This window comes from Gymnoscopelus microlampas, assembly GCF_963454915.1.
Source record: "Gymnoscopelus microlampas genome assembly, chromosome: 15".
Taxonomy (NCBI): Eukaryota; Metazoa; Chordata; class Actinopteri; order Myctophiformes; family Myctophidae; genus Gymnoscopelus; species Gymnoscopelus microlampas.
Genome location: NC_139952.1, coordinates 3,893,083 through 3,910,550, shown reverse-complemented (window position 1 = coordinate 3,910,550; position 17,468 = coordinate 3,893,083). Strand labels below are relative to the sequence as shown.

General features: G+C 40.9%; 1 protein-coding gene across 1 annotated transcript in view; it reads right to left on the bottom strand.

Moving 5' to 3' along the window:
• LOC311061170 (integrin beta-1-like) overlaps positions 1-17,468 on the bottom strand; it is a gene marked incomplete at both ends in the record, with an annotated part of 34,425 nt that overhangs the window by 12,496 nt on the left and 4,461 nt on the right. The window contains one exon of the mRNA XM_084079727.1: positions 1,435-1,520. Coding sequence (XP_083935853.1) covers positions 1,435-1,520 — 86 coding nt within the window. The remainder of the gene's footprint in view (positions 1-1,434; positions 1,521-17,468) is intronic.

The window sequence follows — 17,468 nt, the reverse complement described above, 5'->3', positions numbered from 1 at the left end:
TTCAGAATTCGCCAATCAGGCTGGAGTGTGAAAAATCAGGCGGATCGGACGGATCCGTCTTGATTAACTAAATAGATCATTTGTACTGATTTGTGTGATGTTTGGACAACATTTGTAGGAGTGATAAACTCTATATAAAGACTATAAAGAAATGGGCCTCCTGGTGGCGCTATAATAGGGCAATGTTGAAAGGGTGGCATTTGTGGCCTCAACATAGTGCAAATGTGCGTGCAAAGTTTCACCACAATCGGACGCTGCGTTCATGATTTGCAACATTTTGTTGAAAACGGGCCACTCTTGCAAACTTTAGATGTCAATCTTAGCCAATGAGGATGGAATATGACAAATCTAACAGATCCGTCTTGATCACATGACTATAGAGATCATGTCTTCTGATTTGCGTGAAATTTGGATCAAATCTGAAGGAGCATTATCGTAAAATGTGTTTTATATAAGTCGGCCTCCTGGTGGCGCTATAAAAGGCAGATGTGAAAAATGCAGGGAAAAGGTTTTTCCTTTTTTTTTTTTTAAATAGGTAAAAACACGAATTGGCCTTTTATAGCACCACCATGAGGCAGATTTGAAACTTTTCAAGTGGCATTTCTTCCTCGGCCTAGTGAGAATGTGTGTGCAAAATTTCATGGAAATTGCATGCTGTGTTCATGATTTGAGGCATTTTGTTCAAAACGGAGCACTCCTGCAAAGTTTGGATGCCATTTTTAGCCAATCAAGATGGAATATGAAAAATATGAAATACCCGTTTCGTTTAATGACTATAAAGATAACGTGTACCGATTCGCGTGACGTTTGAACAAAATCTGTAGGAGTACTGTCAAAAAATGTGTTTTGCAAAAAGCGGCCTCCTGGTGGCGCTATAACAGGCCCATGTGAAATATTTGGGGCAGAGGTTCTGAATTGGCATCCAGGGAGTGTGTGTGCACAGTTTCACTGCGATCAAGCCAACGGTGCCAGAAATTAGCTGTCCAGACTACAATAACACTCTGATGTCAAAATTCAAAACATTCACAGTTGACAGCCAATTCATTTGAACCACATCAGTTTCAGATAAAAAGAGATGACTCAAATTGAACTCATATTCCCACCTCCACCAATGTGTAATAAAATGCAGTATTGTACTAATCTACTGTTTTGATCAGTGGCTTTATACTATATCACATAATATAGTCTTTAAATATAATAACCACAGTCCTAATATGTTTTATTATTAAACTACATGATACTTAGCCTATTATAAAACATAAAAAATCAGAGTTGGACAAGGAACCGCATCTTAGACAGCGCTGATACCACTGCTCAAACCCCCCCCCCCCCCCCCCCCCCCCCGACAAAATAGCAGACACATCACTCACAGACAAAATAACGATCACATCTATGATACAATAGTTAAATGTCAGCTTTAACAATGGAACTCACTTCGTCTGTGCACCATCCACACGTTTCAGAGACCTGGATACATTCCCCACATGACTTTGCATTTGCCTTAATGCAGATACTCTCCTCTGAAATGAATACACAAACAATGAATGTATATGGAAACAGTATTATTTACCACTTGAACCCCTAGCATCGCTATTCTGAGGGGAACGTTCACCAAAGATCGCTCATCCACAAGCTCACAACGTGTCGCGTTGCAACGCGTTGTGGGCTTGTAGATTGGCTTTTTTTTTTTTTTTTAAACTCCATTTTTATCCCACGATTTTGTAACCCCATTTTTTACACCCAGTGACAATTGTCTATATAATCCTGGGCACTACCTTCCCTCTGCCAACCTAGGGAGGCCAGGGCCGAGCTCATGCCTCCTTCAATGCATGAGAGCCAACTGACCTTCTTATCACCTGATAGAGTTTCCCTGGTTGGACGTAGCGTAGTGCGTGGAAGGAACACGTTATTCCAACCAGTTCCTTTCCCCTCCATCAGGCGCCCCGGCTGGCCAGGGGAAGGCAGTATAGTGACCAGGATTACTGCATGTTTTTGTGAGGGTGACCTACCCTAGGGAACACGGGGAGAACATGCAAACAAGATTGGCTATTTTTGGTCGAAGAGATTTGGTGTAGAGTGAAAAAGCGCGTACCAAGTACAGTTTCAACTCCAGTCAGTTTTACGTATAGTATAGAGGGTTTAAGGGTTTAAGTATAGAGGGTTTAAGTTAGCACTCACTTCACTTGAGTGCTAACTTCGACACAGTCTGACATTTGACACAGTCTGAGTTGCTGGCAGTGAAAACATTTTATGGGCTAACTTCCAATTTAAAAGAGATGAGTCATGCTTCAGGCAGTTTTTCCAAGAAAAAAAAAAAGAATATTGTCATAAAACTATAAATGAGTAAGTGATAGACGTGCACAGATAGACTCTAGGTTTCGCCCTCTGGACAAGCAAGTGCCCGTTTGAACGTTCTTTTTAATTTACAGTTTGTTTGTTTTGTTTTTTACAGTGTAGCCTTCATGTAAAGGTCCCCCCAAATTGACACTTATTAGCCAGCAGACCCCCCATTTGAAGTGAAGATTATTTTTCACGGCTCTAGCAGTGATTCTCAACCATTTTAATTGCAAGGAGTCAGGACCCCCCAGTTTGACATGGATTAGGCTACGGACCCCCATTTAATGGCATTTCTATCTCTGGGACCCCAATTCATATGGTAAAATCAATGTTAATTTAACTCTGAGAGTGTACAACCCTAACGGGTCCATTTGGTTCCATTTGTACACTTTCAGAGTTACAGACCAATAAGGGTCCATTTGGTTCCTATCCATCATTTAGCTGGGGACCCCCTGGAACCCCCTCAAGTACCCCTGGGGGTCCAAGGACCCCACTTTGAGAACCAATGACATCGATCAATTCTGGATTAAAAGCTTCTAATATATTAACAATGGCCGAGATGTGCGTTGTAATTTTGCCAGACATCCCCCTATATGTGCCGTGGGACCCCCATGCCGTGCCCCTCCCTTCCCTCTCAATGCCAACGTGCAGCACAGTGCGCAAAGGAGGAGGGTCTACAGAGGTGCGCTATATCTACAGCAGCCAACACACACACACACACACACACATTTCCTCCCCTTCCCGAGCCCCGCGCAAACTCAAAAGAGTTGAAAAGACTCATCTCTGTTTACATGAGACTGCTTCTCTGTGCAGTCCTACACTTAGTTAGGGAATTTTAGCAATATGTGTGGACCATCTGTGAAAAAATGTACTACCAATAGCTTTCTTCACCAATGTGTTCTTGTAGGTGTCTAGCATCACCTCTCAATTAATGCAAACCCAAATCCTCGTGGAAAATCCTGGAGAGCCAATCAAAGTTAAGGAGCCCAGAGGGCTTTGGTGAAAAATATTTAAAAAAAATAAAAGTCTAAAATGAACTTGTGAGGTGTCTAACTAGGGGTTTTCAGGGGTGCTGAATCCATTCCAACCATTATTTTTGAGTAAAAATGTCTTGCTGGCCATCTAATATTGGTATATTGGTTATTGTTAGTGTATAATCAGTGTATAATCAATGGTAAGGGATTGGGGTGTTGTTGAATTGATTCTATTCTGAAAAACAAAATAAGAAAATATTGCTAAACACTTGATGAGAGTTTACTGTGCACATGCTCAGTGGGATACACTGTCTGAATGTGGGAAAGGAGCGGGAGTGTTGCATCCTGGCAAATATGTCTGGACGATTTTAAGGTACGGTAGTTTATCTACTTTTTTGCATTTATTTTCCTCTGCTGGCAAAGTTTTTGATTACTGTGAATTTAGATGTCAATTTTCTCTAGCCTATTGCTTACATTGAACAACCATTAGTTAAACAATCATGACACTTGTCTTTTAGTAGACAACATGGAAGAGGATTCTGTAGCTTGTGGCTTAAGGTGCTTCATCTGTAGTGGTCCTGAGACTGAGATTCAAAAGTCACCCAAAAAGGCTATGCACATTTTTTGTCTTATTCTGAGAGTGTGGATGATGCAGCATTAATCAGAAGACTTCATGAGGACTGGAAAAACTGAGATGACCCCAAACTAAGATACCATTTGGAATGCAAAACCGAGCTATACAGTCGTGCAAGAAGTACAGTATATCCACTGGATATCGTAAGTTTTTTTTTCATTTTGATGAAAGTTGCCACTTGCAGATTTCAATTCTATTCTATGTTGTGAGTGACATCATAATTTAATAAAAAACTTTAAACATAATCTATTCTTTAGCGCAAGATGAGCAAGTCCAACGGCCAGACAGGAAGAAAAGACGCAGGGCATTGTCTGGGTCAAGTAGTTCAAGTGCTAGCTGGCACACTTGATCTACCATAATACTTGCATCCTTTGCAATGAAGGTATCAGTGTTGGCACATTGAAAAGAAACCCTGGTAAGTCTTTTGTATGTAAGATTCAAATGAATTTTGATAATTGTTTTTCTTGCTCCTCATTGTAGGCTTCCACTCAAAGTCAAATAATTTAATCATGCACATATTGTATGTGGCTACCTTTTATCCAGACAGAGCTTGGCAGTTGTATCATGCACCTGATAATGTCTACCAGGACCGACTGAAAAGGAGTTTGATGCAGAGAGCAAAGCGACAAGGTGATGACTGGGGACTTGAAGTCGCTGGTCGCCTGGTGGCAGAAGAGGCAGTATATCATATTCGATGCAGAAGAGACTTTGAGAACCCTGTTACAAAGTCTGACGTAACATTATATGGATACACAATACAGCTGTACAATACAACTCACATTTCTTATCCTTTGTTAGTCCCCCTCATTCCTGGACCCATATCAATCTTGCAGAATACATTATTTTGAAGTCAAAAGTTTCACTATTAAAAATTATATTTCTTCCCTCAGGATAAGAAATGTGAGTTGTATTGTACAGCTGTATTGTGTATAATGTTACCTCAGACTTTGTAACAGGGTTCTCAAAGTCTCTTCTGCATCGAATATGATATACTGCCTCTTCTGCCACCAGGCGACCAGCGACTTCAAGTCCCCAGTCATCACCTCGTCGCTTCGCTCTCTGCATCAAACTCCTTTTCAGTCGGTCCTGGTAGACATTATCAGGTGCACGATACAACTGCCAAGCTCTGTCTGGATAAAAGGTAGCCACATACAGTATGTGCATGATTAAATTATTTGACTTTGAGTGGAAGCCTACAATGAGGAGCAAGAAAAACAATTATCAAAATTCATTTGAATCTTACATACAAAAGACTTACCAGGGTTTCTTTTCAATGCGCCAACATTGATACCTTCATTGCAAAGGATGCAAGTATTATGGTAGATCAAGTGTGCCAGCTAGCACTTGACCTACTTGACCCAGACAATGCCCTGCGTCTTTTCTTCCTGTCTGGCCGTTGGACTTGCTCATCTTGCTCTAAAGAATAGATTATGTTTAAAGTTTTTATTAAAGTATGATGTCACTCACAACATAGAATAGGATTGAAATCTGCAAGTGGCAACTTTCATCACAATGAAAAAAAACTTACGATATCCAGTGGATATACTGTACTTCTTGCACGACTGTATAGCTCTGTTTTGCATTCCAAATGGTATCTTAGTTTGGGGTCATCTCAGTTTTTCCAGTCCTCATGAAGTCTTCTGATTAATGCTGCATCATCCACACACTCAGAATAAGACAAAAAATGTGCATAGCCTTTTTGGGTGACTTTTGAATCTCAGTCTCAGGACCACCACAGATGAAGCACCTTAAGCCACAAGCTACAGAATCCTCTTCCATGCTGTCTACTAAAAGACAAGTGTCATGATTGTTTAACTAATGGTTGTTCAATGTAAGCAATAGGGTAGAGAAAATTGACATCTAAATTCACAGTAATCAAAAGCTTTGCCAGCAGAGGAAAATAAATGCCAAAAAGTAGATAAACTACCGTACCTTAAAATCGTCCAGACATATTTGCCAGGATGCAACACTCCCGCTCCTTCCCCACATGCAGACAGTGTATCCCACTGAGCATGTGCACAGTAGGTGTACACTCTTATCAAGTGTTTAGCAATATTTTCTTATTTCATTTTTCAGAATAGAATCAATTCAACAACACCCCAATCCCCTACCATTGATTATACACTGATTATACACTAACAATAACCAATATACCAATATTAGATGGCCAGGGAGACATTTTTACTCAAAAATAATGGTTGGAATGGATTCAGCACCCCTGAAAACCCCTAGTTAGACACCTCACAAGTTCATTTTAGACTTTTATTTTTTTTAAATATCTTTCACCCAAGCCCTCTGGGCTCCTTAACTTTGATTGGCTCTCCAGGATTTTCCACGAGGATTTGGGTTTGCATTAATTGAGAGGTGATGCTAGACACCTATAAGAACACATTGGTGAAGAAAGCTATTGGTAGTACATTTTTTCACAGATGGTCCACACATATTGCTAAAATTCCCTAACTAACTTGTATTATGGCTCAATGAGCTGTCATCTCTGTGACAACAGCTCGTTGAGGAGTTGGCAGGTTGTTGATTGGGGTCATTGAGAATTCAGAGTGCCCACTTTTACTTTCGCTTTAGTTTTGACCAGTGTGCTAGTGGTTAGAACCAGTAGCCTACTTTTAATGTTTTTGCAGACGTTTTAGCAACAGTAGGAGAGGATTCCCAATGTGAATGAAAATAGCATGTTCAAAGTTTGTCAGTAAAAGAAAGGTGGACATTGAAAAAAATGGCAATGGACTGAACAATATGCATTCATCCTATTATGCCAAGAGGCATGTAGCTCTGGTGGAGAGGCACTGACCACATTTGAAATGAAGCCAAACAAAAAGACAAGTTGACTCTCTGATTCCAGCAGCCAGTAGAACTCAAATACTGGCTGATGATGATGATGATGATGATGATGATGATGATGATGATGATGATGATGATAAAAACCAGGGACACCAGGTGTTGCCTTGAGCCCTGCGGAGGTGTCGTGGGCCTATCAACGAAACACCAATGAAGGAGGGTGCCCACCTTAAGACCCCAGTGAAGTGTTTACCCCTACCCCACTCAATACTAAGTGCTGATTAATCTAAGCCTTAGATTAATCAGCACTTAGTATTGAGTGGGGTAGGGGTAAACACTTCACTAGGGGTAGCACAACCCCTTAGATTCTAAGGGATTGTGCTATCTACTCCTATGAGCTCAACATTGGGCGTAGCTGCATTGGGAACTCCTTATATGGTTATGGCTGAGTCATGGTGACATGAGCGTGACGTCAGAGGTCCGCCCGCCAGCTGGCCGGCCTGTCCTCCCTTTAGTACATTTTAATATAGGATATGATGACAACACAAATATTGCAATAAAATTCATATTTACCTCTACAAACAACACCAGCATCTTGACTGTGTCCACAGCCGCGGTTAATTCCAATCCCCCAATTGTAGCACTCTGAAAGCTGTGACTCATAGCCTGAACACCTGACACCATCCAATACGTTTCCAACACCCTGTCCGAAGTGGGCTTTCCTTGGTGCTGACACAAGATCTGTTCCACAGCCTAACTGTCTACACACAACCACGGCATCAGATCGATCCCACCCATCATCACACACCGTCCCCCAGCTGTCACCGTAGTACACCTCCACTCTGCCTGAACAGTTGTCTGAACCACCGACCAGCCTCACTGAATAATCAACTGAATGAGAAGAAAAACATTAAAAGATGACAATGATCAGCCTATAAGAACGCTTACCAAAATGTCTGTTTACGCCACTATGGTAGGCTACCATAGTTTACAGCGGATCATGGTTAGGAAAAAGCCAAATTGACTTGGATTCTAATAGTTTAATAATGAGGTGCATGCTACAGCCCAATGCAGGCTCTATGCACAGGTGTTACCAATGATACTAATGAAGGCTCTGTTCCATTCTGGTCAGACAGAGTCAGGATGCTGATATTGTGCATGTTGGCTCACTGGAAACACTCCGAAATGGCCCTTTACGGATGTGTAACTCTGAGAGTGTACAAATGGAACCAAATGGACCCGTAAGGGTCCATTTGGTTCCATTTGTACACTCTCAGAGTTATGGGGGTTGTGGAAATTGAAATATCTGAGAACCACTGTGCTACACTAAATGGAACAGAGCCTTCATTAGTATCATTGGTAACACCTGTGAAGGAAGTGATAATATGGCTGCTGTGAATAGAGCCTTTTGAACAGTATATTCAGGCGTACATTATTATAATAATCTGAATGGCGGCTGTGAATGCGGTTAGAAAGTGTTGCATTGCCTCTACGACAGATTTTGATTTATATCATGCCCTGGTAAATAAACAAGCTTGACTTCTATGATTAGTAATCTCAGACAAATGGGTATCATGCTGAAATGGGTAGCATATTATGATGAATATAGGTCTACAGGTAGAGTATCTGTAGATTGTACAGTAGACAGAGACACAGGACGGAGAATAGAAAGAGGTTGATGTGACACAAATCAAGAGCTGGAAGTACCAATAATTGTAACTAAATCATGTGATATTTGTTGTCAATAAAGAAATGTATCATATTAAAATGTCTTCTGCATCTTACCTTGTTGTGCCCTGCTGTTATGAAGGACTGATAATAATACCGATATCAAAAGTAACCGGAATTCCATCTGTAAAAAGACACAAAAAGCACAATAGGGTAAAAAAAACAAATATTCAGTCAAAACCGCTCATTCCATTTACAGTGATTTATTACAGAAGTAATACATAAACTTCAATTCCTAGATTACCACTGTTACAAAACAAAGCAAAAAGCCCATGTGTTGGAAGGACTGCAGTCCAAATTGCAGTGTCTCACAGTACAATAATAGCCCGCCCCAGACAAACAGCCTCAATAATGGAACTGTGGTCCACATGTTTGATGTTAACGTGATTCCTGAATGAGCAGCTTCCTCACTGAATGAGCAGCTTCCTCACTCAGAGCAGGTATCAGTCAACAACATGTAAACAGGAACCTGGCCCAGAGTTACTATGCCAATGCCGTATGCAGGGCCAAGTACAGAGCCAAAGGTCAAGTTTACACTGATGATAGTGCTATCAAATAAGTATGTGGCAATGTATAAAATCTATGAAAAAGTTTAATCTGCAGCACAATTTTATGCAATATGTAGAGGGGGTTCCTGCTTCACCCCTCTCTCAGCTAAAGGTAATGTGTAAGCAAGTTTCATGGCTGTCGGCCAAACGAGGCATGACTTATGCCTGTTTAAAGTTCGCATTTGCAGAAAGTTTCATGCACATTGATCAAAAATCAATGTGCATGAAACTTGAGGAGTTGATTTTAACTGCTTTTCATATATTTTCTGAGTTAAATCACGAGCCAAATTTGACCCGCTAACACCAAGTGTATGCAGGTTTCTAACACAATGCAAGGTTCACTAGGTTCGCTCTATACAGCCTATGTGTCTCCTGTATGCTTATCTAACATAAGCGTCAACGTGAATTCTAGGAGCCCCATACTCTGTGATACATTGTTGCAATAAGCAATTGTACTGTTATTAAGTTCTTTAGACCACAATGTGCCATCTAATACATTATCAGCACTATTATCTCTCAGCTGCTTATCAAACCTGAGTAATATGAATATTTAGTTTTCAGCATGATGGTCCAGGATATCGTTGTTTAAATCATATAAAGTAATGCTCAATATTTTAGCACATCTCACACACAACTAATACAGATTACACCAAACTGATGCTTAAGTTATCAATACATTCAGAGTGAATTTGCTACTGTTCTCTAATTTGGTTGAGATTATAAGAATTAAGTGTTTAGTGACTTACCGTGTTCTCGGTTTGCTCCGTAACAGAAGGAGAGGTGCATATGCTGTTCACTGTGCACTGTCTTTATAAAGCCTGACTGCCTTTCTGATCATGGTCACACGTACTGTGTGTGTATGTGTGTGTGTGTGTGTGTGTCTGTGTGTGTGTGTGTGTGTGTGTGTGTGTGTGTGTGTGTGTGTGTGTGTGTGTGTGTGTGTGTGTGTGTGTGTGTGTGTGTGTGTGTGTGTGTGTGTGTGTGTGTGTGTGTGTGTGTGTGTCTGTGTGTGTGCGCGTGCGTGCGTGCGTGCGTGCGTGCGTGCGTGAATGTATGTATGTATGTGTGTGTGTGTGCGTGTATGTGTGTGCGCATGTGCGTGTGCACGAGTATTGTATTTCTATACTTATGAGGACCAAATGTCCCCACAAGTATAGTAGAATTTGAGAAATAGACAGAGAGGACCATTTGTTTCCCTGGTCCACACAAGACAAATGGTTGTGATTAAAACATATTTTTAGAGGTTTACAATAAAACAAAATAAAATCAGGTTGGGGTTAGTGTTAGGATTAGGCATTTAGGTTAGGTTTAGGTGTTAGGGTTAGAGTTTTTTCACCAAAAGAAGCCGATCTACAAGCTCACAACGTGTCAACGTGTTTTACAGATTCAGGTCAGGATCAAAAGAGACACCCAGGTTTCTAGCAGTATTGGTTTTAGATAGCAGCAATAGTAGTGAGAATGAAACACAAGAACAGGCAAGAGTGTGAGAGAGGTAGGCCTACCGAACACACACACGAACGCACGCACACATTTTTTATAAAAAATGCTGCAATTTCTCGTTGCCAGCCATCTTACAATGTGTTTTATTTATTCTTGTCTGATGTCCATACAAAGGGTTCAGTACTGTCTCCACTAGTCAACCATAAACTGTTTTACATGAGACATGCAGAGCTGGTTACAAACGTAAATTCTTATACTACACTGCTCAAAAATAATTAAGGGATGAAAGTGTTCCCTACATTTCTTTGAGCAGTATATATTCTATAGGCCTACTGTACATAGATTGGTCATATAATGACCTGGTGGCTTCAATTTCTTGCAATATTTTTGTAATAAAATAATTGAAATGTCATGCTTAAGCGGCGACGGGACGCGTGCGGGTCGGTCCAGCTGGCCGTGTGTGTTTGTGTGGGGACTCGCTCGCCTATTTGAGCTGTTGCAGGTACAACACTCACTTTTCATCCCTGATATACTATCTGTGCACAGTGCATAACCCAAACTGCATAATACTTTCTGTGCTCATATCCCCCGACGGGTATGGTCTAGTTCCACAGAAAGCTGTTGAAATATAAACATTTGAGGAACTGGGGGTGAGTGACATGGATTTCACAGCGGTTGTGTAAATAAACAGCACACAATCATCTGGGCTTCCTCCAGCTTGAACATTGAACATTGCACTGGCTTCTGATACTATCAATGCACTGTTTAATTGCATAATCATTATGTGCTATAATTATGTATTATAAAGTATTATTCAAATTGATTACTATAGTGTTATATATGGATATTGAATGAAATTTGATCTCTGTTGTGTTAATCTTCTCTTTTTTTTCTCGTTTGTTTGTTTGCTTTTTTCTTGTTTTCTTGTTGTTGTTTTTTTTTCATTTACTGTACGTACATTTTTTGGGATGTGAAAAGGATAAATAAGCCATTGGCTTCAGCCTACACCTTTTTGGTCTAACCCATATGTTTGGATATGATATGATATAATGAATACATTGAATTTGTCCTGTTATGACCAAAATAAATGATTACTACTACTTACTACTACTGAATGGGACATTATCACGTGTAATCAGGCGATTGAATGGTCTGAGTAGGTGAGATACTGACCTACCCACGTGCAATCAGACTATTGATTGGTGAGATACTGACCAATCACGATTTACGTGCCCATCTGTGCCCATCGGTACATAACTCGGACGGCGCTGGGACGGCGACACGCTCTCTTTAGCTCGCTCGGTGGTGCCTCTCGTGGCTACAGTTCGCTTGAGACGGCGCGCCTCCGACACGGTCCGAAACGATATACTTTATACAAAACACCTCCGTCAGTAGGTCAGTATCTCACCTAGATCATTCAATCGTCTGACTGAACGTGATGATGTCCCATTCAGTGCATTGACAGCGTCAGAAACGGTGAACATTGAGGCAGAGAACATATGCCCCTCTTGGCCACTGAGACACATAACAGAGCATTTAGTGGTCAATCTTCAGGGGTACAGACACATAGTTGGAAAAAAGATGAAGCGATGTGTATATCCAATCCAAATTGGTTCATGTGCAGGGTAAACAACAACAACAACAACAACAACAACAACAATATAATGTGTGACATAACAGGAATAGGCTCTATGCATATTGAAAAGAAATTGGGCCTCTTCTTACATCCTTCACAGGTGTTACCAATGATACTAATGAAGGCGCTGTTCCATTCTGGTCAGGGTGCTGATATCGTGCATGTTGGCTCACTAGAAACACTCCATTTTGGTTCCCAAATGACCCCTTATGGTGGGTGTGTACACTCTCACTGTCAGCGTTATGGGGGTCCTTGAAAATAAGACAACCAACCACTATGCCGCACTAAATGGAACAGAGCCTTAATTAGTATCATTGGTAACACCTGTGAAGGAAGTAAGGAAGGGGCCCAATTCATTCCCAATATGGCTGCTGTGCATAGAGCCTATTATGTTATCCCTGTGACTGCTAGTATCAGTATTTGAGTGAGAGGGGTCACACCACATCGGTGTGTATGTGTACGAGAGAGCACCATATCATCACTGTTGGTTGGGAATCTTGTAGGTGCAAAACCAGAGCTGGATCCCTGAACAGGAAATTTGGTCGACTGAGACCCATCGTTCCAGAGCCTGATCCTGAATTTCAGAAGCTGAACCAAAAAGCCCCCTTTGCTTCTTTCAGTTCACTCTCAGTTAGAAAGGTGTAGTGATATTGTGTGGTTTGTCAGGACCACACCATCGTTGTGAAGTTGTTGCTGATGAGACAAATACTATACTTGAAACATTGCAAAAATATTCAGTTACTTTATTCTTTTTCTCGGCAGAATTCATGTGAAATGGTGTGGGGTTTTGTCGGAGAGTGTCCGACAAAGTATAGCCTTTCTACACTGTGCAGCTTTTGCTGATGAGACAAATGCATTTTATTTCCCATTCGACTTGACAAAAAAGAATGAATCGTATGCTGCCATGGGCATCCCTGTGTTTAATTCACGCGTGATTTGTAGGGTTCAGGGTTCACATTTAAACCAGTAAACCTGAGTCTGTTTGGACGGTGGGCGATACAAAAGAATGCTTTTGTCTGGGTGTTCATCTATCACGGTCAATCAAACCCCAAAGCTTAAGCCCCTCGGGATCCAGCAGATGAGACATGTGAGTCCACCCTGCTCTATAACAACTGTATTTTAAAAATGCTACAATGTCCCAATAGTGCCTAAAACACGCACACACGCAAATTTGAACCCGGTTTCCTGCACAAGTAATGCATTTGAGTCAGATTCTGTGTCTATTGGTGAGACATGACACAATCTGAATGTCTTAAAAGAAGAGCAGGGAAACAAAATACAACCGACCCAATTGCATACGTTTATATATTAACATAATCTACCATACAGACACAATTACATTTTATTAATAAAAAAAAGTTACATAGTGCCGCTTCAAGTTGGCCATGTCTGTAATGAAAATTTTAAAATATATATTTTCATGTTTTATTATTATTTTAACGACTTGGTGTTTTAACTAACCCTGGTGTTCCTATTTTGGGAAAGTCATTAGATTTTCAAAAGTTTTCAAAAATCTACAAACTCACAACACGTCGGTATGCAACATGTTGAGAGCCATCAAATAACAAGCTATTTTCAAACGCAATTGAAAATGTTTTTGAAAATATAAAACGAAAACAAAAATATTGCTTAAGACTTAAAGGAGAATTTTGGACTTTATGGTTTTGGACACCAAGTTTTATTACCTTTTCTATGATGTTATGATATCTTAGGATGAATGGTACAGTAGAAAAATGTCATAACTCCACCCCTGGTCCGCCACAGCTTAAAAAGGTGCGCGGATAGGCCTTAGGTTAGATCACATATTTTATAGTTTCATAGTGACAGAACACTGTCCAAAAAAACAAAAACAAAACAGAAGTCTCGCTAGACAAGACTGAAATCTCATCTAGCGAGAATTCTGTTTTTTTTTTGTTTTTTTTTGGTTGCATAGTGTTCTGTCACTATGAACATCAGATCTAAAAACTAAAAAAAATAAAAAAGCTATTAAAATATGTGATCTAACTTAAGGCTTGTCCACTTCAACTGTAAGTGAGATTCCCCATTCTAGTGAATGAGGCAGCTTAGAGGGCTTTTAAGCTGTGGCGGACCAGGGGTGGAGTTACGAAATTTTTCTACTGTACCATTCATCCTAAGATATCATAACATCATAAAAAAGGTAATAAAACTTTAGTCCAAAATTTTCCTTTAAGGCTAAAGATGGTTACAAGAGGCCAGCATTAAAGTCCATAAAGAACGGAAAAGGTTTGCACACTTAACAGACGGACGTTGAGGCTCTTTGGACGCAAACATTTAGAATATTTAGTGCAAAAAAACGGCATCACTAAATGCAGGTTTTGCCCATGTTGGCTATAAGTAGGCAGTAGGCCTATCAGCTGATAGGCAGAGAAGCCGGTGGAGGTCTGAGTGCCATCAATCAGCCCATTAGCCTGGGCAGCGTTCCTTTTCGGGTATATGATCCGGTCGGGAGCGGACCGGATCGCGACAAACCGGAAAAACGTCTCACCCCAAAATAGGTCCGTCCTATAAAATCCTTGATGCGGCGTAGTTTAGCTTATTTTTAAAATATAAATGTGAGTGTACTTTCCGGAGACTATTGATGTGCCGTGGCAGACCTGTCACTCTTGGTTCAATAAAACCCTAAAGTCCAGTTTATAGACGACATACACAGAAATTACCGTTCACATGCGCAAGGCATCTTTATTGACAAACAAGGGAGATTCCCTCTATACTATGTGAATAAAAGAACAGCAAATTAATGATATTAAAACAATACGACCTGATATATCACGAAGGCAAATCGCTCCACATCTAGGTCTGCATGCAAACAAGCGTTCGGTTGAGCGCCTGGAGAATTCTGAAGTTCTTATCTATAACATTCAGTATATCAACGCTGTGGCTGTCAAGGCCTTCCTTCTTACTAGAGCACAGCTACTGTGCTCCACACTCTATAAAGTAAAGGTTGACGGCCCAAGGTTCCACAATGGACCATCACTATTTAGCGTCTGTATTATCCGTATTATCCCACGGGGAAATTCTATTCCATTTAAATAGGGATTGGGGAACCAAAACAAAGCGGCACCGCATAACCGGATCGCGACAATCCGGAAAGAGGATTCTTTTTTCATTTTTTTTTTCAGTAGGCGTGGCCTAGACCGGATCATATGGGTCTTTAGTAACGCAGACCAGGCTTTCCTCCGAGGTGGAAAGACTGGTGATGCGAGGTTATCAGCCCATAGGCTCTATTCACAGCAGCCATATTATGAAGACATTCACAGGTGTTACCAATGATACCAATGAAGGCTCTGTTCCATTCTGGTCAAACAGAGTCAAGGTGCTGATATTGTGCATGTTGGCTCACTGGAAACACTCTGTTACACCAGTGGGTCTACAGTTGGGGTCCAGGGACCCTCATGGGCTTCCAAATGGGCCCTTATGGGTGTGTAACTCTGAGAGCGTACAAATGGAACAAAATGGACCCGTAAGGGTCCATTTGGTTCCATTTGTACACTCTCAGAGTTATGGGGGTCGTGGAATCCACTGTGCTAGACCACTTGCCTGAACAGTCCTGTCAGCAAAATAATGATTACACAAGCAGCCTTGTCAGAGTCAGACAGACACATATATTAATTGTTTTGCACCCTGTCCGTCCGTGTGTGTCTGTGTCTGTGTGTGTGTGTGTGTGTGTGTGTGTGTGTGTGTGTGTGTGTGTGTGTGTGTGTGTGTGTGTGTGTCCGTGTGTGTGTCCGTGTCTGTGTCCGTGTGTGTCCGTGTCCGTGTGTGTGTGTGTGTGTGTGTGTGTGTGTGTGTGTGTGTGTGTGTGTGTGTGTGTGTGTGTGTGTGTGTGTGTGTGTGTGTGTGTGTCCATCTGTCTGTGACCAGCTAATCTCCAGCACCGTTGGGCAATTTGTGTGCACAGTCTGCACACACTCCCTGGATGCCAGAGCAGAACCTCTGCCCATTTCAGCCAGACCCTGCTGTCTGTCTGTTCTCCTGCCCACTTCCACTGGCACAGGTACATACTGAGACCCACTCTCCCACTGGCACAGGTACTGAAACCCACTCTCTGCTTCTTGCACACTGGACCATACCTGCCAACATTAGACTGTGAAGAAAGAAGGAGATTTTATGGTGGGAGGGCCTGACTTAGTATTCACTTAGTGTGCACTGACTTAGTATTCACTTAGTGTGCACTGACTTAGTATTCACTGTCTATTAGTATTCACTGACTACTAGTATTCACTTAGTATTCACTGAGTATTAGTATTTACTTAGTATTATTCACTGACTCAGTATTTACTGCCTTAATATTAACATCATGGCCCTGGCTAAATGTCAGTGGGATGTGTAATAACACCCATGGTGCATGCTCACTTTTACCAGAGTCTGGGTTGAGTTGTCCAAAATGAAGGTGGATATTTTCAGGAAGGAGGAATTACAAAACAGAAGCACAGGAAAACGGGAAACATTCAGGAGTCTCCTGAGCCCTGTTAAATTCAGGAGGGTTGTGCACTGGACTGGTACAACCCTACAACATCATTATAGCAGCATATTACGTGACTGACACTTACTGCACCATAGATGTGACTAAGTACATTCACTTTTTATTATATTGTGTATATTACTTTATGTATTATAGTACACCCCCCCCCCCCCCCAGTTTTCAGTACTTTTACTTCTACTCCACTACATCTCAGAGGCAAATATTATACTTTTACTCCACTACATTTATTTGAAAACTTGATTAACTAGTTACTTTGTAGATGTTGATTATTATTACAAAACATACATTACCCACTTCAGCCCTCCTCATTTTATCATTTGAAAATCAAAAATGTTAGAACCGATCTACAAGCTCTGTTATTTTCACAGGATTTGTATACATTTCATTCATTTGAAAACTTGTGAAATGGGACATTCTGCATAATGAGTACTTCCTACTTTTGGTACATTTTGATATCAATACTTTTGTACTTTTACTCAAGTACATTTAGCATTCCGGACTTTTACTTGTAACAAAGTATTTCTAAATTGCAGTATTGATGCTTTTACTTAAGTAAAGAAATTGAGTACTTTTTTCCACCTCTGGTGTTTGTGTGATTGTTGTTGGCCTGTAGACCAGACCACTGCCAACCAGCCTCACTACAAGCATGGAGCTGTCTGTCTCTAAAATAAATGCTTCGTTCAATTTAAGACAATCTCACAGCTTTTGTTGCTAAAACTGAGTTGGAACCATTATAGAGAGTTTAAAGAAAGATCTAATCAGGCATAGATCTCGGGATCCACATCACATAACAGTGTGGCTCCGACATCAGTCAGATGACAGTGTAGTTACAATTTAAGGACTTTGAAGACCATTTTAATACCTAAAAAGAAATAAA